The sequence below is a fragment of the Hyperolius riggenbachi genome, chromosome 3 (assembly GCF_040937935.1).
Source record: "Hyperolius riggenbachi isolate aHypRig1 chromosome 3, aHypRig1.pri, whole genome shotgun sequence".
NCBI classification, from domain to species: domain Eukaryota; kingdom Metazoa; phylum Chordata; class Amphibia; order Anura; family Hyperoliidae; genus Hyperolius; species Hyperolius riggenbachi.
Window position 1 is genome coordinate 452,606,631 of NC_090648.1, and position 24,493 is coordinate 452,631,123.

The window sequence follows — 24,493 nt, forward strand, 5'->3', positions numbered from 1 at the left end:
TATATGGGCCCAGTATATGTAGCCAGGGTGTATATGGGCCCAGTATATGTAGGCAGGTGTGTCCCCCCCCCCCAGGAGGGAAGCAGTCAGCGCAGAGAAGAGGGAGAGCGGTGAAGAAGGGGGCCATCTCCCCCCCTTCGCTCACCTTAGGGTCCTCTCCCTCCCTCGCTGTCTCCTCCGATCGGTGTGTGCGGTGGCTGGCAGAGGGGCGGAACTTACCTTCCGTGTCTCCTCCGTCTGGTGACTGGTCTCGTCGCAGGCGCCGCGTGGGATGACGAGTTGCCACTACTCTGGTCTGATGCAGACCAGAGCAGCGGCTGCGGCACCAGAACTTCCTGCCGGCGCATGGAGCGACACGGAAGGTAAGTCCCGCCCGCTGCCAAGCGCCACCGCCAGTCAGCCACACACAGATCGGAGGAGACAGCGAGGGACGGAAAGAATCTAAGGTGAGAGAAGGGGGGGAGATGGCCCCCTTCTCCGCCGCTGCCCACCGCTTTCCCTCCACTGCGCTGCTCTCCTCCTGCTACAGGCGGCTGTCAATACTGACAGCCGCCGGAAAAGGCATAAAACCGGACATCTTAATTGTCCGGTTTAGCATGCCTTTTTGCACCGGACACAGCGGCCAAAAACCGGACTGTCCGGTCTAAAACCGGACACCTGGCAACCCTAATTATGAGTTGATTGGGCAAATTACATTCTCATGTTCACTGCGTCTATACTGCGTCCTTTGGCTAAGGGACAAAGTCAGAGGGTGGAGAAACAAAGAAAAATTAATAGTGAAAACATCCATTGCAACCTGGGCCCCCTCTGCTTCAGGGCCTCATAGCAGTTGCAACAGCTGCTTTGATTATTGCTACGCCCATCTCCACCCAAGAAAATACTAAACCTCTAAAACCGGAAAAAGTAAATGTATCAAAACAAGCAATCAGTCGATGAGTAGAGTGATGTATACATGATCTGCCTACCCTATGCTCTGCACAGACGTACAGCAATATGTACATGATCTGTCTACCCTAATGCTTGCTTAGAGGTACAATGATGAGTACATGACAACACCACCTTCCTATGCCACATAGACAAGAGCGACGAACAAGACTACCGTAAAGAGATTGAAGATATCTGCAACTGGTGTAAGGCAAAACAAGATTGTCCTCAACACCGTAAAAACTGCGTAATTGATCATTGACTTCAGGAAAAGTCCCCCTGAAGTCCGTTACTCATCATCGAGGGCACAGAGTTTACCAGAGTTTTGAACGCCCGCTTCCTGGCCACCACCATCTACGGTGACCTAAGGTGGAAGAAAATGTCACCAGCACCCAGAAGAAAGCCCAACTACAGCTGTGCTTCCTGCGCCAATTTAAAAAATTCGGATTATCGTAGGACCATATGACCTACATCTACTCGGCTACCATTGAGTCAATATTATGCTCTTCCATCATTGTATGGTAAGCAAGGGCCTCTTCCAGCAACAGGTACAAATTACAGAGTCATTTACACTTTGAAAAATATCATCGGGTCCCCCCTCCCCTTCACCTTCTCCACTCCCTCAAACTGCGCTCCAGGACCATCAGAATAGCAAAGGACCCCTTCCATCCCAGTGACCGACATCACAATCTTCTACCATTGGTCCATCGCTATACTTTTGGTTCCATACCCACTACACCACCAGACACATGAACTCCTTCTACCACCAAGCCATCCAGCTCCTCAACCTAGGACCCCCATCAGCCCCCTTAATCTAACGTCTCCACCCGCCTAGTGCCTAACTACGCTACACCTTCTCTTACCACTGTATACGTTTTTCTTTGTACTTTTACTCCTACCACTGCACTGCATGCAGTGCGTTAACATGCCGGGGACTGTCGCACCACGATGCACTGTGTTCAGTGTGATAGCCCTATGGGCTAACACTAATTCTGTGACCGCTTTCCACGACTCAACGGACTGCATATAGTGTAAAAGGGGCCTTAAACCACACATCAATTATGTATGACTTTGTGTGTGTATTACTATATTTCCAGATTGTACAGTGTTTGAACTTCTCAGGAATCTATGTTCCCCGCAAAATGTTTTGTACTACCAGTATTTACTGTGCTAAGAAAGCAAACTTTTTTAGAAAGCAAACTTTTGTTTTCCATAACATTTTAGTAAGGGTTTTTTTAGGACCATTGTAGCCCCTTACAGCCCCTTACACACTCCAATGAGTTCTGGTTCACCATGAGCTTTTTGGTTAGTCTGTACCTTTGTGCTAAGAAGAAGGCACTATACAAAATAAATAAATAAATAAATAAAAAACATTATCAGCCAGAACAGTAGATGATCCTAGACCTGGCTTTACAGTGGTATACTAGCGCCATCTTGTGGTGGAAAATGATAATGGTTGGAAAGAATTAAAATTAAATTAAGATGAATAGAGGTGCAGAATTTGCGTCTAGTGAAAAATGGCGCCGGCAAAAAAATGGCGCCCCCTTCTGCCCGATATAGGTTTAAAACTATATTTATCGTTTTAAAGGTTAAAATAGTGCAGACCTTTTGAACGAAATTTATCGTTTTAAAACTTTTTTTGTCCTGCCTGAACGATATTTATCGTTTTAACCCCTGCTTTGCTGCCGTTTGGAAAATATCTGCCCGCCGGCTTTAATGTTTAATAGCAAAGCCCCCTTAAAAGCTAAAAACACCAAATTTGCAGGGAATGTTAAGAAGAAAATTGTGAACAAGAGGAAAAAAAATTGTTCAAAAAGACCTTATAGTTTTTGAGAAAATCGATTTTGAATATTCTTCTTCTGACCGTGGGAAAATAAACGCCCGCCGACTTTAGCGGTTAATAGCAAAGCCCCTTTAAATGCCAGAAACACCAAATGTGTAGGGAATGTTAAAGAGACTCTGTAACAACAAAAACCTCCCCTGGGGGGTACTCACCTCGGGTGGGGGAAGCCTCCGGATCCTAATGAGGCTTCCCACGCCGTCCTCTGTCCCACGGGGGTCTCGCTGCAGCCCTCCGAACAGCCGGCGACAGAGCCGACTGTAGCTTCAATATTTACCTTTGCTGGCTCCAGCGGGGGCGCTGTGGCTGCTTTCGGCACGGAAATAGACGGAAATACCCGATCTCCGTCAGGTCCGCACTACTGCGTAGGCGCCGGAAACTTGCGCCTGTGCAGTAGAGCAGACCCGACGGCGATCGGGTATTTCCGCCTACTTCGAAGCCGACAGCCGTCAGAGCGCCTGCGCAGGAGCCGGGAAGGTAAATATTGACGTCACCGCTGCACGGAGGGCTGCAGCGAGACCCCTGACGGATGGAGGACGGCGTGGGAAGCCTCATTAGGATCCGGAGGCTTCCCCACCCGAGGTGAGTACCCCCCCAGGGGACGTTTTCTTTACAGCTCCTCTTTAAGAAGAATAGTGGGAACACGAAGAAAAAAAAATTGTTCAAAAAGACCTTATAGTTTTTGAGAAAATTGATTTTAAATCTTCAAAGAGGAAAATGTGTCTATTTAAATCGCGTACTGACATTTCCGCGGTGGAAACCATTCCCGCCGACTTTAGCAGTTAATAGCAAAGTCCCCTTAAATCCTAGCAACACCAAATTTGCAGGATATGTTCAAAAGATACTGGGAAACAATATTTAAAAAAAAATTGAAATTTTTTTTTTTAATTTAAATTTTTGGGTTATGTTCAGAGTGTGGGAAATTTTTTTGAAAAAAAATGACGTGGGGTCCCCCCTCCCGAGCCTCTGTAACTCCTTGTCCCCCATGCAGGCTGGGATATCCAGAATGCGGAGCCCCGGCTGACTGGGGCTTCGCACCCTGAGCTATACCAGCCCGCATGGTCCATGGTATGGGGGGGCTTCGGGGGGGAGGGGCGGCCGAGTCCTTCCCCTCCCCTCCGGAGCCCTTGTTCAATCCATGGACAAGGGGCTCTTCCCCACCTCCAGTGCCCCAGGAGGAGGTGGGGCGACGTCTCCCTGGGGGGGGGGGGGGGTTCATGGTGGCATCTGGGAGTCCCCTTTAAGAAGGGGAACCCAGATGCCTGCCCCCCTCCCAGGAGAAATGAGTATAGGGGTGCACCCCTTACCCAGATGCCACCATGAACCCCCCCCCCAGGGAGTCGTCGCCCCCACCTCCTCCTGGGGCACCGGAGGTGGGGAAGAGCCCCTTGTCCATGGATTGGACAAGGGCTCCGGGGGGGGAGGGGAAGGCTTGGCCGCCCCTCCCCCCCGAAGCCCCCCCATACCATGGACCATGTGGGCTGGTATAGCTCAGGGTGCGAAGCCCCAGTCAGCCGGGGCTCCGCATTCTGGCTATCCCAGCCTGCATGGGGGACAAGGGGTTACAGAGGCTCGGGAGGGGGGACCCCACGTCATTTTTTTCAAAAAAAATTCCCACACTCTGAACATAACCCAAAAATTTAAATTTAAAAAAAAATAAATACAATTTTTCAATTTTTTTTTAAATATTGTTTCCCAGTATCTTTTGAACATATCCTGCAAATTTGGTGTTGCTAGGATTTAAGGGGACTTTGCTATTAACTGCTAAAGTCGGCGGGAATTGTTTCCACCGTGGAAATGTCAGTATGCGATTTAAATAGACACATTTCCTCTTTGAAGATTTAAAATCTATTTTCTCAAAAACTATAAGGTCTTTTTGAACATTTTTTTTTCTTCGTGTTCCCACTATTCTTCTTAACATTCCCTACACATTTGGTGTTTCTGGCATTTAAAGGGGCTTTGCTATTAACCGCTAAAGTCGGCGGGCGTTTATTTTCCCACGGTCAGAAGAAGAATATTCAAAATCGATTTTCTCAAAAACTATAAGGTCTTTTTGAACAATTTTTTTCCTCTTGTTCACAATTTTCTTCTTAACATTCCCTGCAAATTTGGTGTTTTTAGCTTTTAAGGGGGCTTTGCTATTTAACATTAAAGCCGGCGGGCAGATATTTTCCAAACTGCAGCAAAGCAAGGGTTAAAACGAAAAATATCGTTTGGGAGCAATACAAATATAAATATAAACGATAAATATCGTTTTTAAAGCCGGCGAAAAATAACTAGCGATAGTGGTTCTCTATGGGGCGCCGTTTTTTAAGTACGTTAACTGGCGCCATTTTTAACGGACCCCGCAGAATTTAGCCCATGCAACCCTCTAGCTGTTGTGTGACATGAATTCCACATTAGCTTATTGAACTACTGACTGCTGATCAGTTAGTTATTAGCTCGGTTGCCTCCATTATGGTCACAAAATAAAGCAGTTTATTTTCGTGTTTAGAGGTCCCAATAGGGTAACTTTATAGACCATTAATACGCTTTTTTGGTTTCCAGAATCACCTCTATGTTCATGACAACCAAATCTACCTCTTTAAATTATTAGTTCGAGTCCCTGACTGTCTATCTGCTATTTCTACATTCATGTCATCCTGTTTCCTTAAAGAGACTCTGTAACAACAAAAACCTCCCCTGGGGGGTACTCACCTCGGGTGGGGGAAGCCTCCGGATCCTAATGAGGCTTCCCACGCCGTCCTCTGTCCCACGGGGGTCTCGCCGCAGCCCTCCGAACAGCTGGCGACTGTGCCGACTGTCAGTTCAATATTTACCTTTGCTGGCTCCAGCGGAGGCGCTGTGGCGACTTTCGGCACGGAAATAGACGGAAATACCCGATCTCCGTCGGGTCCGCTCTACTGCGCAGGCGCCGGAAACTTGCGCCGAGAGGCATCAGAGCGCCTGCGCAGGAGCCAGGAAGGTAAATATTGCGTCACGGCTGTACGGAGGGCTACAGCGAGACCCCCGAGGGACGCAGGACGGCGTGGGAAGCCTCATTAGGATCCTGAGGCTTCCCCCACCCGAGGTGAGTACCCCCCAGGGGCCGTTTTGTCGTTACAGTTCCTCTTTAAAGTTATAGAGGGGTTGTCAGCCACAAAATCAAATTCCATTTACCCACTGCACTGTGTTCATTATGCAGCCTGGAACATTACCCTACCCTGCAAGCACTCCAATCTATTTAGAAATGTTTCTGCTGTAATAAATCTGATCTCAGCCTGGCTATATTTTTGCCATCGCCAGGGAGAGAGGGAAGCTTGACATCACCCCTCCCACATTCCTGCTCCTCACTGATTGGCTGAGTGCAGTTCAGTCTGAAGTTGAAATGCGATCTATTCTGCTGTGCTATCATGTGTTTACAAAGAAAGCTAGCTTTATAAACACGTAAGGGAGGAAATTACATCAGGATTGGCTTCGTCAGAGGGAACCAAGATGGCAAATGCCAGGAACAGAATACTCTTTATTTACTATATACAATTCACTGAAATCAAAATGTGGACAGTACAATACATGTTATGTAAGTAGAACAAGTATTTATCTACTTATATATGTGTTTTTTTTCCTGGCACAGTATGTCAGGAAATATGGCAGCCTCCATATCCCTCTCACTTTAGTTATCCTTTAAAGCAGCATAGCCTGCTGCTTTAAAGGATAACTAAAGTGAGAGGGATATGGAGGCTGCCATATTTGTTTCCTTTTAAACAATGCACATTGCCTAGCTGTCCTTGTTTCAAGACTCCTAGACGTTCCGGGCCACCATAACCTTGCTGGGCAATCTGTACCTCTTGTTTCAGGTGTGTGATTCAGACACTGCTGATGCCTGAAAGATCAGCAGGATGCCAGGCAAGTGATATTGTGTACAAAGAAATATGGCAGCCTCCATATCCCTCCCAGGTCCGTTGTCCTTTAACAGCAAAAACAACAGAAGTGGAGGAGCACCCATGCAAAAGGATATGGGGTGTGCCGTAGCTTTAAGACCACTGTACCAATGATCCAAAGATGCAGATCCAGACGAAGCAGGCACCACCTTCAGTAAATAATTAGCTCTTTATTGAAAAAGTCATAAAAAATGACAAGTCATCGGTAAAAAATGGCTTTAGCGGCTGACAGCCCGCTGTTTCAAGCTCAGTAGCTCTTTTTCAAAGCCAGAAGCCATACCTTTAACATGATTAAGATTGATATTTCCTCCCTCTCGCACGGCTCCCCACCTATAGGTAGCATCAATGTAGAAAACACCCCAATAACCCCAACTCCTAAAGCTTGCTGTCTGGGGGTAACGCTGGACTCCTAGCTCTCATTTAACCCACACATTAACAGCCACCTGCTACTTCCATCTCAAAAATAGCTCCAGAATTCATCCTTTCCTCTCACAAGGGGCTACTAAAATGCTCTCATCATTTCCCATCCTAAAGTGGACCTGAAATCAGAACTTCCTCTCTGCTCTAAAAGATAAGCAACAGCATAATGACCTTTAAAGAAAAACATTTCTTTATTACAGCTGATAGAAATCCTGAAATAAATCTGCAGTGTGTCTACTTTTTGCTTTAATGGAAGCCGACATATTATTAAAAATGATATGCTTTCAAATGAGCTTATCTGCCATGGCAGTCAGGGAGAGATGAAATTACAGTTGTGATTAGACACAGTTTTTAGGGGGAATTAAACAGGCTAAACTCTCTAAATACATACAGGATGCATTTCTCTATGTTTTCCTTCTGTCCTCTGCAAGAGTTCAGGTCTACTTTAACTACTGTAACACCCTACTCTGTGGCTTACCAAAAAACAGTCTGGCACCTCTCCAGTCCCTACTGAACTCTACTGCCTGTCTCACTTAGCTTTTCTCCCGCTCCTCTGATGCTGCCCCTCTCTGCCAATCCCTTCATTGGCTGCCAATCACCCAAATAATCCAGTTCAAACTTCTAACACTATCATACAAAACTCTACATAAGCTTTCCCCTCCATACCTTTACTTCTTAATCTCCAGATATAATTGCTTCCGGAACCTGCGCTCCCCCATGGGACCCTTTTTGTCGTCCAGCTTGGTCACCTCTCACTTACCCATCAAGGACTTCTCACCAGTGTTACCTCTCCTTTAGAACTCTCTCCCACAACCTGTCTGTCTTGCACCAATCCTCAAAAAGAAGACTGTGGACAAACTGAAGTAAAACAAGGTCAAACTGATCAACTAAAGTCAAAACTACGTTAGTCAAAACTTCCTAGCTATATGGACGAGCCTTGAGTCAGACTCGTCTAGCAATTCAAGTACTTACCTGCGGCGTCGCTGGCGTGTAGGATCCCTCACAGGCACCATGCGCTTCCGTGAGAGCGCATTCCCGACGTCTTCTCTGCGATCCCCAGCTGCAATCTCCTTCTCCTCTGTTCGCCACTTCCTGTCCCTCTGCGATCACATGTCCCCCAACGTGTTCCTCTGATGACGCTGTGTGCGCCCCCTGGTGTTGGGCACACTCAGCGTCATCAAATCAGGCTCCAAATTATTATTTTTTTGTATCGGATGCAACATCAAAAATTCTAAGTGTAACAAAAAACTGTGGGCAGCGCTACTGTCCATAGCAGCAAACAATAACGTAAAAAAAAAAAAATCAGAATTAAAAAAAAAATGTATATTGTAGCATGCTTTCGGACAACTTGCAAGACCTCAACCTGCAAGCAGTCCACAAAAATGATTTCAATATAAAGAATCGCTTAAAAAATTGTACCTGATGGACAACTGAAGGGAGAGGGATATGGAGGCTGCCATATTTATTTCCTTTTAAGCAATACCAGTTGCCTGGCTGTCCTGCCGATCATCTGCCTCTAATACTTTTAGCCATAGCACCTGAACAAGCATGCAGCAGATCAGGTGTTTCTGACATTAAAGTCAGATCTGACAAGATTAGCCGCATGCTTGTTTCAGGTGTGATTCAGACACCACTGCAACTAAATAGATCAGCAGGGCTGCCAGGCAACTAAGGATATAAATATGGCAGCCTCCGTATACCTTTCTCTACAGTTGTCCTTTAAAGTGTAATGCCATTATTACGGGGAAAATGGTAATCTTTTTAGACCAGCTCTGCAAATTGCAGGGGTCAATGACAAATTCTATTTTAGTTTCTTTACCAGAGGTGGTCAGTGAGATGCAGACAGTTATAAATTGTACGGAGCATGGGATTGGACCAATTCTGATTCTAGTGGACCAACAATTCTGATTGGTCAAATCCCAAGCTGCATTAAATCTGCAAGGGAGTCAGAACAATTAGAATCTCACTAAACATCGCTGTTACATACATGTAAGCATGTGACGTGTGCATGTAAGACACAGCTATTACACAGAATCCTTCACAGAGGCTGTAACGTGGGAGAGTCCAAGTATGATGTCAGTCAATGGATTATTCCACTAAAGAAAAATGATTAACAAGGGCTCCTGTTAACCCTGCAGCTAGTAAGTAGCACATTTCTTGTAAATTATATGCAGCTTGAAATTGGACCAATCAGAATAACTTCCTGCCAATTCTTATTGGTCCAACCTTGCTAAGTGGTGTAATATTTACCTGTTCCAGTGCTGCATCAGGTCTCCTCTTCCTCTCTCTCACCAGACTCTATTCTGCCATCCTCCGTCTCCCGATCACATGACATGCATCATGAGCCGGAGGATGGCAGCTGAGCGTGTGCGGCTGCTGGGATGGGAAGGAGACCAGATGCAGCGCTGGAACAGGTAAATATTACACTGCTCCCCGCACTACCCTGAAAGGTAGGAGGAGCAGGACTCCCTAGTGTCCAAGCCCTGCTGTGGTCATGGGGGTCACAGAGGCTATGGTCATGCTAGTGGTTTAGTTGGTTATTACTGATCATAGTGCTAGTTCTAAAGCTGCTTCACCCAACCATGTGGACAGAAGGAGCTATGTATGTGGTACTGGTATTACATTGCTAGGGAAAAGACCTGGGTGTGGAAGGGGTGTGACAGGAATAGCATTGGTCATGTGTAGCAGAACTCACGGAGAAGCATGTGATCAGTATGATCAGGTGGTCGTTTTGTAAGACTGATTTGCTGCTTATGATCAGGGGTGGACCCAGTGGCATAGCAATAGGAGGTGCAGAGATAGCGACCGCATCGGGGACAGTGTTGCCAACTCATCCCTTTAAATACGGAATTATACATGTTTTGTAGCTAGTTAGAGGCAGTTTAGGCACTGATTATGTGTGAGAAGCCTCAGAATCTGTATAACTTAGATGTGTCAGTATTTAAAGGGATGAGTTGGCAACCCTGATCGGGGCCCTTGGGCTAAAGGGGTCCCGTGGGGCTCACCCTCAACCATAGTATTAGCTCTTTATTGGTCCTGTGCTGATAATATTCACTTCTTTAGATGCTTTAAATAGTGGTAATCATTAACACACTGTTCCCCATCCCCTTCTTGCACTTCTGACACTGTGGTTGTCCTTGGCAGGTTTTGGTGCGCTGTATCAATTGTTATGTACAGAGTGCTTGGGGGGGCCCAATGCAAAACTTGCATCGGGGCCCACAGCTCCTTAGCTATGCCACTGGGTGGACCTACCATGAAGCCACCTGAATCACTTGATTCAGGTGGAAAAATCTAGGGGGCCTCTTCTCTACTCTCCCACCCACCTTATTGGCAAACACATTACCCTCCTCATCCACACATCCCCGTCCTCATGCGACTGGTGGCACATGCCACTCTTCCCTATGACATTATAAGCAGGCGAGGTGTCGTCTCTTATCGAGGCATGCTACAGTAAGCCCCATCAGCGGCGAGAGAGCACCATGGCCAGTCAGAGGGGAAGCTTTGGCAAGTGACCAATCAGGCAGGGATGCTGGCACCACACCGACCAATCACAGCCACCCGCTGCTCCTTTTGCAAACTGGTCCAGATAGACTAGCAGGCGGAACCACAGCACCATCTTTTGGCCAATCAGTAGTAGTAACCTTACAAATCATCATCTGACTGCATGCTTGCCAAAGAGTTCTGCTACACACAAGAAACTCTACTTATGATTAGTAGGTAATGCGCTGATCCTAATCTATACTTAGTGTGAGTGTTATGTATTAATGTTAGGAGGATAAAGAGTTGAATTTTACAGCCGAGTCTAGAACGTAATTGCTTTAGGTGACAGTCAAGGTATATGTGGCTTAGGAATACAGATCGAGCTATAAGCTACAACACTGTGCAGCCCATGGGGCTCTGCTGTCTTCCTAGATCTCTTTTTTTGGAGTAAAGTCAACACAGCAATTCATATACAGAATCAATCTGGAGGCCAGCTAAACCTAAAATTCAATAAGGCAAATTCTGAAAGCAATTAAGCGGATTAGCATAACATATAAGTATTAGACTTGGAGCTATAGTTTTCACATCTGAAGAAAACATTGGATAGCTGTGCTTGCTTGCAGCAACGCCCCTAGCCATACAGATATAACCTCACTAATGTCTGAGCATTTTCCTGTAAACAGGTGGTGGTCTTACTACTGCTCACTGTCTACAAAGTCATTGAATTTCTACAGTACAGTAATGTAGGTAGAAAAGAACAAAGTCTTGTAAAAGTAATACCTTTTAATGGCAAACTGATAAAGTTAAATGATGCAAGCTTTCTGGGATCTAGTCCCCTTCTTCAGGCATATTTCCAGATGATAGCTGAAGTAAAACACTGTAAAAAGTTAATTGGCATCCAATGCTCTTTCTCCATTGGTTGTCATATGACACCTGATTGACCCGCCCACCAACAGCTTCCAGTGAGGAAAAGATGAGAGCTGTAGCGGAGTTTGCCAATTTGGCACATGGTATTCTGTTCACCGCTGTACATCTTTACTTATCATCTTGATTGCTAATACAGAATACCTTATTCAGTTTTGGATTTAGTTGGGCCTTGTAGAGCTGCATGAAGAAAAATGTGAAGCTTGTTATCCTGTAAATATAGGTGTACCATGGAAAAGGTTTCTGTACGGACGTCCATGGAAGGGGGGAGGGGGAGTAACTTAGCAAAGGCTTCTAGTTAATTCTTTTATTCACCAATTTCTTCTGTAATTTTACAGGTCAATTCAAAAAACTCTAGTAGGCGGAAGAAGAGGACGTCGTTTAAGAGGAAAGCCAGCAAAAAAGGCTTCGAGGTAACACATAAGTCATTTGTACCTTCCCTGTGGGCAGCTCTTTTAGTCCATCTCTTTGGGCATTTTATGGTGGGTGGAAGATAGGGAAAGTACAGGCTACACCCTCTGCTTGTGTACTAGGGAGGGGGAAGTTTGATTTTCTGAGCTGCTGTTTCAGCAGCTGGACAGGCTGTAACTTGGTGTCATAGAGCATATGACAGGTCTGCAGTTTTTTAGACAACAGTTACAGGATCCACTTCAAACATTTGCATAGAATGGCAGACTGTTGGATTTCAGTCTGGTCATGCCAGGGCTGGGCCGAGGCAGCTAGATGCTCGGGAGGCAACAGCCTGTTGGTGCAGATCCCTGTGGCCGCACCTGTACCTCCCTAACTGCCGTCCCTTAGCCCGGCCATATGCAGAGTGGAGCATGGCGGTCAACCTTACATCTCAGCCTCTATGACGCCCTGTAGCGATGTCTCTCATGACACACGCAACTTGAGGAGACGCTGCAAGTGTGACAGGCTGAAGAGAGATCCCATGAGGCGAAGACTGGTGAGTGTTCCAGCATGCTTCACTCTGCATATATGTGTGTGTGTGTGTGTGGGGGGGGGGGGGTTACCTAATACTGGGTACACATCTGGCTATCTGTACTGGGGAGGGCATACCTAATACTGGAGGCACATCTGGCTGTCTATATTTGGGGAGGGGGTACCTAATACTAGGGGTACAACTAGCTATTTGTACTGGGGAGGGGGTACCTAATACTGGGGGCACATCTAGCTATCTGTACTGGGGAGGGGGCTACCTAATACTGGAGGCACGTCTGGCTGTCTATATTTGGGGAGGGGGTACCTAATACTAGGGGCACAACTAGCTATCTGTACTGGGGAGGGGGTACCTAATACTGGGGGCACATCTAGCTATCTGTACTGGGGAGGGGGCTACCTAATACTGGAGGCACATCTAGCTGTCTATATTTGGGGGAGGGGGTACCTAATACCGGGGGCACATCTAGCTATCTGTACTGGGGAGGGGGGTACTTAATACTGGGGGCACAGCTGCCTACTATACTGGGGAGGGGGCTACCGTATACCCCCCCCCCCCCAGCACCCAGTGCACTATACCATTACCTGTCCGCTGCTGCCTCTGGGCTGGGTCCTTCATCCATACTCGCACCCCATGTGGTTGCCAGAAAAATGGGTGTGTGTGTGATGTCACATACACGCCCTTGTGTACGCATGGCAACCACATGGGGCACAAGTATGGACGAAAGATGGATCCTGGAGCTAGCGGCGCATACCAACAGGTAGTGTATAGTGCACTGGACAACGGGTAGCACATTGACCATTAGGGGGGACATCGTTGGGGGTTTCGTCGCATTCTCGCTCATCCTGATATCGCTCGGCGTTACCGCCGCGCACCGACCGACCACAACGGCCCGACATTTTATGTCAAACCTATTAATGCGACCAATTTCAGCCCAAAATTGGTTGCATCGTCGATCGGGCATGCACTTGGGGGAACTGTTTCTCACCCGATTTGATTATAATAATCGAATGAGATGGTTGATTGGCTGCAAAGTCGCCTGATGCATGGCCACCTTTAGGAAATGAAAAGGAATGAATTCAGTCCTTGTTTGTCTTTCATCACATGAATCTGTCAAGGGTAATAAGTATTTGTTTGTCTTCTCAGGATATTAAAGGCCGGGCCTTTGTTATAAAACCCATCTCTTCCCCGCTCATGAAACCTTTGCTGGTCTTTGTCAATCCAAAAAGTGGTGGGAACCAGGTAAGGGTGGTCACATAACCCACATTTTCCATTATTTTTCATTCTGTACAAGATACTCTTGCTTTTGTCTTTGTTGTTTTTTCTTTACCTTTCCGGGTTTTGTTTCATACCTCCTATTTTTCTGCTTTTCTAGGGTACAAAAGTGCTGCAGATGTTTATGTGGTACCTGAATCCCAGACAAGTGTTTGACCTCTCTCAGGAGGGGCCAAGGGATGCGTGAGTATCTTAACTCCTCCATTGTTGTAGTATTTTAAAGAGGCACTGAAGTGACATATAGTAGAATGCAGTAAATTATTCAGGAAACACACTTTTATGGTATTTTTCCTGGTTTCAGCATCAGAAACTGTATATTAGTATGTGGCTCCGCCCTCCCAGTATTGCTTAGCTTAGGCTGTTTAGCTATGCGATATTCTCCTCCTGCCAGGCATTATTTCCACTGGCTTCAGGATCCTCAGAAACAAAACATTCAACAGAGCTGCACTTGACAGGACTAAAAATGTCACCACCTGTGATAAATTTCAGAATGTAAATCAAGGTAAGGAAAGATTATACAAGAGGCAAACACTGACTAAATATTGTAATAAATATAAAAAATAATAATCAATTTTATTAATTACGTTAGTCTCAGTGCAGTTCCACTTTAACCTTGTGCGCCTTGAAGAAGGGGGACCCTGCGTGGCCTCCTAAACAATTGTCGCCTTAAATTCCTTGTGGGAACACATGGCTCAATAAAAGGAGCGTGAATTATTCAAAAAGCGTTGTGCTGATACACTTGATCACAGTTTTGCTTGGGACATGCCTATGTCTTAGTGTCAAGCTCCCGACCCATGTTTGATGGGGTGCTTTCCATAATCTTTTAATTGCAGTTGTGGAAAGGACTTGTGTAAAGTCTTATTCAATGCTTTAAAGCAGGGGTGTCAAACTCAATAGTCTAAGTCGCGGGTCTGATTGACTCAAATAAAGTGGCCTAACTATGATGAACTGGGGGAGAGTGGGAGGGATGGGTAGATGTCCCTGCTCCTCCCCCTTCTGCCGTGCTGCTCCAGTGTGTCGGGTCTCTTCTAATCAGGCACACGCTCTGTGCTGCATATCTCTGGCTCCAAGTGATGGGAAGCTGGAGGTATAGACGTATAGAGCGTGCAGCTGCTGAGAAGAACAGAGGAGACAACAAGACGCAGCACTGGAGCAGAGAAATAATACACTGCTCCGCTACTCTGCTAAGTGTAGAGCATGTAGTGAGGGAAACAGGGCCGCCTTTAGGGCATCACAACTGGGACTACAGTATGGGGCCCGAGTGAGTCTCGGGCCTTGTAAACAATGCCACTAACATGGGTCCCAGCTACAAGTCTGTCACAGAATATACAGACTCTCAGTGAATGTGGCTTTGATCCCCTCGCCCCGGCAGATTTTGCGATTTATTGTTTTATTTATTTATTTATTTTGTGATTTCGCCATGCTTGTGCTTTGCAATTCTCATTTCAGTGAATGAGAGGACTTATTTTTTCAATAGAAAGCTCCCTGCAAGGAGATCCGCATCCAAACTGGTGATAACATTATCTTGTGTTTACTTAATTACTTAATTGTAGCAGAGAGGAATGTAAATATTCCCTGGCAGTGCAGAAACGCCTTCTAATGTGTCCAGAACACAGGCAGCTGCACAGAAATCATTACTGGTTACATTACAATATAAATACACCAGTTATGACTAAAATGCAATGGCAGCTTTCAGAACAAATAAAACTGTACTTTGGGAACTTGTAAATTCTAAATGAATAATAATATTTATGCACAAAAGCAAATATGATAATTGTATGTGATATAAAAAGTAAGAAAACACATTTGTATTGAATATTATGTCAGAGTTTAATACCGCTTTAAAGGATACCCGAAGTGACATGTGACATGTACATCAGCTTTTGTGAGGATTCCTGTGTACCAACCAAATCGTACAAAGTCTTCCCGAACAATAAGCCATGGTTCTCCAATAAGCTGCGGCAACTACAGAAGAGCAAAGAAGCTGCGCATAAGTCAGGCAACCGTGTGGAATACAGGAGGGCGAGAAACAACCTTAACCACTTCACCACTGAGGGGTTTTACCCCCTGACCACCAGAGCAATTTTCACCTTTCAGCGCTCCTTCCATTCATTCGTCTATAACTTTATTATTACTTATCCCAATGAAATGAACTATATCTTGTTTTTTTCGCCACCAATTAAGCTTTCTTTAGGTGGGACATTATGCCAAGAATTATTTTATTCTAAATGTGTTTTAATGGGGAAATAGGAAAAAATGTGGGAAAAAATTATTATTTTTCAGTTTTCGGCCATTATAGTTTTTAAATAAAGCATGCTACTGTAATTAAAACCCATGAAATGTATTAACCCATTTGTCCCGGTTATAAAACCATTTAAATTATGTCCCTATCACAATGTTTGGCGACAATATTTTATTTGGAAATAAAGGTGCATTTTTTTCAGTTTTGCATCCATCCCTAATTACAAGCCCGCAGTTTATAAAGTAACAGTGTTATACCCAGGGCCGGCGCTACCATTAAGGCAAAGGAGGCAGCTGCCCCAGGGCCCCAGAGCTTGTAGGGGCCCCCAGTGGCTACAAGAGGAAAAAAAAAATTCAAAATCGGCCTTATAGTTTTTGAGAAAATCGATTTTAAAGTTTCAAAGGAAAAAAAAACCACATTTAAAAACCTGCCGACTTTAATGGTTAATAGCAAATCCACCTTAAATGCTAGAAACCCTAAATTTGCAGGATATGTTAAGGAGATCATTAGGAATAAGAGCAAAAAACAATTTTTCAAAAAGACCTTATAGTGTTTGAGAAAATCGATTTTAAAGTTTCGAAGGAAAAAAAGTATACTTTTAAATGCGGTAAATGTCACTTTTAGTAGCAAACCTAACGGTAGTGTAATTTTACATGCATCAAACGAAAGCGCAATAAATTTCCTGACGGGGTTTCCAGGGGGTCTATACGCAGCCGCAGCGCTTTGGCCAGGGATCGCTATACAGCCGCAATATGGCTGTATGAAGATCCCTGGCATGTTTTCCTATTTTCCCAATTTTTTTTTTTTTTTTATGTTTAGAGTGTGGGAATTTAAAAAAAAAATTGTAGGGTCCCCCCTCCTGAAACTTTTTAACCCCTTGTCCCCCATGCAGGCTGGAATAGCCAGAATGTGGAGCTCCGACCGATTGGGGCTTCACACCCTGACTATACCAGCTGCAAAAAAGGTCTCTTAATGCCGATTTTTGTTCCGGGGTATATGTTGGGGGGGCCCCCCAGGTTTATTTTTCCCTGGGGCCCCATTGTTGCTTAAACCGGCCCTGGTTATACCCTCTTGACATAAATATTTAAAAAGTTCAGTCCCTAAGGTAACTATTTATGTTTTTTTTTTTTTTTTTTTAATTACAAAAAAAAAATAAAAATTGGGGAGTGTGGGAGGTAATGAGTTAATTTATTGTGTAAATGTAATGTTTGTATATGTAAAATGCTTTTAGGGTGTAGTTTACTATTTGGCCACAAGATGGCCACAGAGTGTTTGTTTACATGCGACCTGTAAGCGTCCGGAAGGACGCTTACAGGAAGCAGTAGGAGACTGGGAGACGCACAATGATCTCGCTGTTTCTGAAAGAAGCAGCAGATCATTGCGGGGGCTAGATCAACGAATGGGAATGGATTTTCCCGTTCATTGATCTCCGGGCGAGCGGGCGGCGGCGTGCACGAGCGGCGGGTGCGCGTGCACGAGCGGCGGGATCGCGGACAGCGGCAGTAGCGCGGAAGGTACGAATTTCTCCGTCCCTGGTTTTTTAGGAGGGAAAAAAGGGGCGGAGAAATTCGTACCGCTGGGGGTAAAGTGGTTAACCGTGAACTGAAGGCTGCCAAGCGAGAGTTCGCTGAGAGGATGAAACAAAACCTCTGCTGAAACGACTCACGTGCCGTATGGAATGGCCTTAAAGCTGCCACCAATTACAAGACTCCCCCACAACATGCCACACCTAGCATCGAACTTGCTGAGGAACTCAGTAAATTCTACTGTAGGTTTGAGTGCCAGGACTCACCTGCGGGCATCTGTCACTGTCCGATACCCCTCCGACCCCAGCAGACCACACCTCTAGTCTAAGTCAACCCCCGCTGGTAGTGTGTGAATCCGACGTCAGGCGTCACCTGTCAACACTGAACCCCAGGAAAGCCTCTGGCCCTTCAATTGGTCACTTCAATTGGGCAAAGTTCCTGCATGCCTAAAGAGGTCCATCATCATTCCTGTCCCCAAAAAGCAGGGAGTCACCGACCTCAACAACTTCAGGCCTGTGGCACTAACATCTGTTATCATGAAGACCTTTGAAAGAGTTGTCCTGTCCTTCCTGAAGTCCCTCACCATGCCCCTTCTTGACCCATTCCAGTTTGCGTACAGAGCAAACAGGTCCACCGATGATGCCATTAATATCTGCCTGAAGCTCATTGGCGACCACCTGGACAGGCCAGACTCTTATGCCAGAATACTCCTCCTGGACTTCAGTTCGGCCTTCAACACCATCTGTCCATGCACACTGCAGGAGGGTCTAGCAGCCCTTGGGGTACATCCCACCCTACGCCTTTGGATCACGGACTTCCTATTCAACAGGTCACAATCTGTCAAGCTGGGTAACATCTCCTCTCTACCACAGACCACCAATATGGGGGCTCCACAAGGCTGCGTCTTGTCTCCAATGCTGTTCTCCCTCTACACGAACAACTGCAGATCCACAGCGGACTCTGTCAAAGTTATCAAATTTGCAGACGAAACCACCATCATGGGCCTTGTCACAAAAAATGATGAGAGTGCCTATCGTCAACAGGTAGACAGAATATGTCACTGGTGCAGGGAGAACAGGCTGGTCCTCAACACAGGAAAAACCGTGGAGATGATTATCGATTTCAGGAAGCAAGCTCTCCCACCACTACCAATCCAGATTGAAGGCACTGACGTGGCGATAGTTCCCTGTGTCCGTCTCTTGGGCACCACCATCTCAAATGACCTGAGATGGAAGGCTAACACTAACTCCACCCTGGCGAAGGCCCAGAAAAGACTCTTCTTCCTCCACCAGCTGAGAAAGTTTGGCATGCCCCATCAGGTTCTCACAAGATTCTACTCTGCCACCACAGAATCTATCCTCTGCTCTTCCATCCTGGTCTGGTACGTTGGTTCCTCCGCCAGCGACAGGCTAAAACTCCAGAGGGTCATTAGATCAGCAGAGAGAACCATCGGGAAACCCCTCCCTTCACTTGACCTACTTTACAACTCGAGACTGCGCACTAGAGTGCTGAAGATAGCAAACGACCCCTCCCACCCTGGCCAGTGCTACTTCAGTCGCCTCCGTTCAGGGCGGAGATTCCGGGTCATCCCCACCAGGACTACGAGGCACAGGAACTCGTTCTTCCCCTCTGCTGTCAACCTCCTGAACTCCTCCCATGTTCTGCCTCCACCCCCACCATATTAGGTTCACAGACTGGCCCTGTCACAGACATTCTGTCTGCTTGGAACTGTAAGGGTCCTGGCTGCCCTTCTGCACACAACCCTCATAGACTGGCATCGTTACCAGTAGTATTTTTTTTTGTTAAATGGAACTGTATTATCTGGTTAATTGTGTTATCATGTATGTCTCCTGTATACTGCTCCACTGTCATGTTAATTGTGTTATCATGTATGTCTCCTGTATACTGCACCACTGTCGTGTTTGTTGCTGAGCTCTGTATGTGCCAATCCAATTCCAGGCATGACCCTGTCATGCTTGGCGAAATAAATGATTCTGATTCTGAGATAGACATGTGTATGTACAGTGCCTAGCACACAAATAACTATGCTGTGTTCCTTTTTTTCTTTCTCTGCCTGAAATAGTTAAATATCAGGTATGTAAGTGGCTGACTCAGTCCTGATTCAGACAGGAAGTGACTATAGTGTGACCCTCAATGATAAGAAATTCCAACTATAAAACACTTTCCTAGCAGAAAATTGCTTCTGAGAGCAAGAAAAAGGTAAAAGGGGGAATTTCTTATCAGTGAGGGTCACACTGTAGTCACTTCCTGTCTGAGTCAGGACTGAGTCAGCCACTTACATACCTGATATTTAACTCTTTCAGGCAGAGAAAGAAAAAAAGGAACACAGCATAGTTATTTGTGTGCTAGGCACTGTGCATACACATGTCTATCTCATCATGTCACATGTCACTTCAGGTATCCTTTAAGCACAAAAATATCACAGCAGAGGCTAAGTAGGTAGATGAGAGCTTAAATCTTGCTAAATATCCATTTTTTTTTTTTTGCAATGGCCCACTATGCCTTGCTATATAACTCTATCTCTTTATTCAAGTAACTAAGGAGTAACTAAGGGCACTTCTGTACTTTTGCCCTTAGGAACAATATCAGTGGAAATCCCACGCAGGTGCACCTGTTGCCCCCTTTCCGCCTGCTTCTTGGCTGTGTTTCCATGGTAGCGCCTAGTATATGACGTCCAACCACACGCTGCCATGGAAGCATCTCTTCTCATACTCATAAGAAACAAAAAGAGAGATCTTGTATAATCACTGCTGATCAGCACAATAAATGATGGGTGTCCCCGTCAACCCCCAGCACGATCCCAGCATGCACAGAGCCATACACCTACTGATGTCTGTGGCACTGCCACCCCAACGCCAGTAAAAAGGAGCATATGACATTCTGAAATTTATGACTGGTAGAATTACATTTTTAAACTATTGTTTCAAAATATCCATAGGAAGACAACTTACTTGTTAGACCAGTAAGGAGCAAGAGATGTAGGTCCAGTTAATGGACTTGCATTTCAAAGACCAATATTGCAAAAACTGTAAAACTTAACCCTCTGGGGGATAATCCCGAGCTGAGCTCGGGGTAAGCCGCCACAGAGGTTTTCTCAGGCCCTGGTGGGCCGATTTGCATAATTTTTTTTTTGTTGCACGCAGCTAGCACTTTGCTAGCTGCGTGTATATACCGATCGCCGCCGCTCCGCGCTGATTCGCCGCTACTCGCCGTGCCGTGCCGCTCCCCCCCCCCAAGACCCCCTGCGCAGCCTGGCCAATCAGTGCCAGGCAGCGCTGAGGGGTGGACCGAGACTCCCTCTGACGTCACAACGTCGTTGACGTCGATGACGTCATCCCGATCGTCGCCATGGCGACGGGGGAAGCCAAACAGGAAATCCCGTTCTGAACGGGATTTCCTGTTTGCTTTGTATGCCGGAGGCGATCGGAGGGGGTGGGGGGATGCCGCTGCACAGCGGCTATCATGTAGCGAGCCCTGGGCTCGCTACATGATTTAAAAAATAATTTTTTTTTAAAAATAGTGCTGCGCCACCTCCTGGGCGATATAATTGTATCCCCCAGGAGGTTAAAATACATGTGAACACATACAAATAAGAAATACGTTTCTTCCAGAGTAAAATGAGCCATAAATTACTTTTCTTCTATGTTGCTGTCGCTTACAGTAAGCAGTAGAAATCTGACAGAACCGACAGGTTTTGGACTACTTCATCTCTTCATAGGGGATTCTCAGCATGGCCTTTATTCTACACTCCCTGAAAAGGATTTATACAAAGATGCTGGGCAGCCTCCCTGCTTGCTGCACACTTTTTTTTTTTGACAGTTAGACAGAGCAATTACCAATCACAGTTTTTTTGAACGTGAAGAATATCCTGAGAATCCCCCATATGGAGATGGGCTAGTCCAAAACCTGTTGCTTCTGTCAGATTTTTACTACCCTACTGTAAGTGACAGCAACAAAGGAGAAAAGTAATTTTTATGGCTCATTTTACTCTGGAAGAAATGTACTTCTTATTTGTATGTGTTTACATGTAGTTTAAATTTTACGATTTTTCGTGACAGTGGTCCTTTAAGTGCAGATTAAATGTCATAAAGTGATCAATAGTGCAGTATACTTGCATTGCTGAATTGAGCTTTGTTTAAAGTTTGTCTCCAACAAATATATCTTGGTGCTGCCAACAATCCTTCAGGGCCCTTTCACACTGAGGCGGTGTGGTGCAGTAAATTATCCATGTTAATCCATGGGGGAGTTCACACTCCCCACATTGCGGTACTCTGCGGTAGAAGTGCCCTATCTAATGTGCTTCAGTACTTAAGTTACCGCACGGCCACCTGCGTCAGTCATGTAAGTCTATGGTAATGCGCGTTCATTTTAAAAACCCGCCGCAGTTATCTGCTTTGCGCATGCACAGAAGTGTATTTTAGAAATATTCTTCCGCGCATGCCATGGATTGACAAACAGGAAATGAGCTTCACTTCCTGTGTGGCTGGATGCCAGACAGGGATTACCGTGTACTAACGCTGAAATCCCACAAGGCCTGTTTTTGGCGTGTGGTGCGTCCGCTGCACCGCCAGTCTGCAGTGTGAAGCCGGCCTCAATCTGGTAACAGTGTTCCCAGATCAGCACTTTTCTGCAGCCACCAAGTGTTCACCAGTACAACAACGTGACCATCATTGCATTAAAGGGAAGGTCCAGGACGATTAAAAGGTAAAAATCTTGCTTACCTGGGGCTTCCTCCAGCCCCTGACAGCAGTCCTGTGCTCTCGCTGCAGCTCCGCTTCCCGCTGGTGTGTCCCAGGGCATCTCCGGTACAAAATGCCTCCTGCGTTTCAGCGTGCGGCTCACGGAGTCGTGCTGACATCACCAGAACAGTTTGGATGATGACAATGTGACTCCGATCACGATCTGTGGAGCTGCCGCTGCTGCCGCCGCCCCCCCCCCCCCCCCCCTCATACATTACCTGTTCCGGCTGGCGCGAGTCCCCTGGCCCCCGCTGTCTTTTTTCCGCGCTGGGTTCCAGACCGGCTGCAGCTACACAGAGCTCCCTGTCCCGGCAGGAAGTTTAAAAAGTAGAGCGCCCTCTACTGTTTAAACTTCCCCTGGACAGGAAGTTCAGTAGCTGCAGGAACGGTCTGGAGCCCGAAGCGGAAAAGTTGACAGCGGGGGTCAGGGGACTCACGCCAGCCGGAACAGGTAATGTATGCAGGGGGGTCGGCAGCAGCGGCAGCTCCACAGATTGTGATCGGTTTCAGGCTGAAATCGATTCATAATCTGTTTGCAGTAAAGGCAGCCATACGATCCCTCTCTGATCAGATTCGATCAGAGAGGGATCTATCTGTTGGTCGAATCTGATGGCAAATCGACCCGTGTATGGCCACCTTTTTAGGCTCTCACAACTTTTCTTGTGAAACACCTAATAAAAAATCTATTGCTATTGTTCAAGCAGCTGATAAGTCTGATAAGAAGTCAATTTTTCCTGGGTGTTTCACAAGAAAAGTTGTGAGAGCCTAAAGCCCAATCTACACGATACGTTTCTTTGTGCGATTTGATTACGATTCTATTTACGATCCGATTAAATCCGACATGTCCGATGGGGATTCGATTCGATTCAATTCGATTTGCCATTGCAAAACAATGGCAAATCGAATTGAATCGAATCGAATCCCCATCGGACATGTCGGATTTAATCGGGTAGTAAATAGAATCGTAATCGAATCGCACAAAGAATCGTATCGTGTAGATTGGGCTTTAAGGTGTGTACACACGCACTACCAAATGCAACGACAGGTTCACCGGACCCTCCCGCTGGGCGGTCTTTAGCCGACAGTACTCGCGTGTGTACGCGCTGTCGGCGGACTGATAAGGCTGTTTCTGAACGATCCACTAAATCCGGCTAAAGACCGCCCAGTGTGAGGGTCCGGTGGACCCGTCGTTGCATTTGGTAGTGCATGTGTATGCACCTTTAAAGACTGCTGTTGAGTGTGTGTATGGCGCTTTAGATGTAACAATTAAGTAATGTATACAATCTGCTTCTGTCTGCTACTGGAATGTGTATTTTACACTGGTTTACTAATTAACTCTGCCATTGAATTCCCTTGGAGGAGGAGAGGAGTTTGCTGCCAATATTTTACAACTCTGCAGTGATGTTATCAGGTCAGAGATAAATTAACAGTGTCAGCCAAGATTTTATAGGAAGGAGAGTGCAGAGGCTTATTTTCACGTCATAGGGACAGCAAGTGGTTAATCATCCTGGACCTTCCCTTTAATCAAAGAACATGGCCAGTTATACGTTAAAAAAGCAGGAAAATTGTAATCAATGAATTAGGAAATATGTTGGAAGCAGTAAATACTCACATCATGGGTCCCAACACATAAAATCATGCATAACATGCATGTACAGTCCTTGGTGTAATGGTTATCAGCTGCAATAATGCCCACTCTCTAGTTGTAAACTGGTTTCAGCCTTGCGCCATCATCAAAAGTCAGAGAAGGTGCGGAAGGCCGAAACCGATGCAAGTATTTTCCTACTTTTCCACATATAGCAGACCACAATCTTTGCTTTACGTTGTGATGGTCACCTTGTTGTACTGTTGAGCACTTGGTGGCTGCAGGAAAGCTCTGATCTGGGCACACTGTTATCCAACACCCCCCCCCCCCCTTCAGGCTGTGTTTAATAATATTACCGTGATGTACTGTTGGTTTTTACTTACCTTGGTCTCATTTACTTTATTCTATAATCTTCTTTCATCTCACGTCACCTAATCCTTTTTTTTGGTGTTGCAGGCTGGAGCTGTATAGAAAAGTGCCAAATCTACGCATTCTTGCCTGTGGTGGTGATGGGACGGTGAGAGCCCTCTCTCTATAGTTATTTACCTTCCAGCCAATCATACCTTGTTGTCAGAGCTCCTCCCACTGTAGTCAGTGGTCATGCAGACTGTTGTGTTCATTATTGGTCATGTGATCGGAGGCGGCCTCATTCTTCTT

The 24,493-nt window shown here is 46.0% G+C and overlaps 1 protein-coding gene across 19 annotated transcripts in view; it reads left to right on the forward strand.

Annotated features, from left to right (window-relative positions):
* Positions 1-24,493, forward strand: part of DGKI (diacylglycerol kinase iota) — a 599,247-nt gene that overhangs the window by 343,045 nt on the left and 231,709 nt on the right. For all 19 annotated transcript variants that reach the window (XM_068277868.1, XM_068277875.1, XM_068277871.1 and 16 more), the window contains 4 exons: positions 11,847-11,921; positions 13,595-13,690; positions 13,824-13,906; positions 24,293-24,353. In XM_068277868.1, coding sequence (XP_068133969.1) covers positions 11,847-11,921; positions 13,595-13,690; positions 13,824-13,906; positions 24,293-24,353 — 315 coding nt within the window. The remainder of the gene's footprint in view (positions 1-11,846; positions 11,922-13,594; positions 13,691-13,823; positions 13,907-24,292; positions 24,354-24,493) is intronic.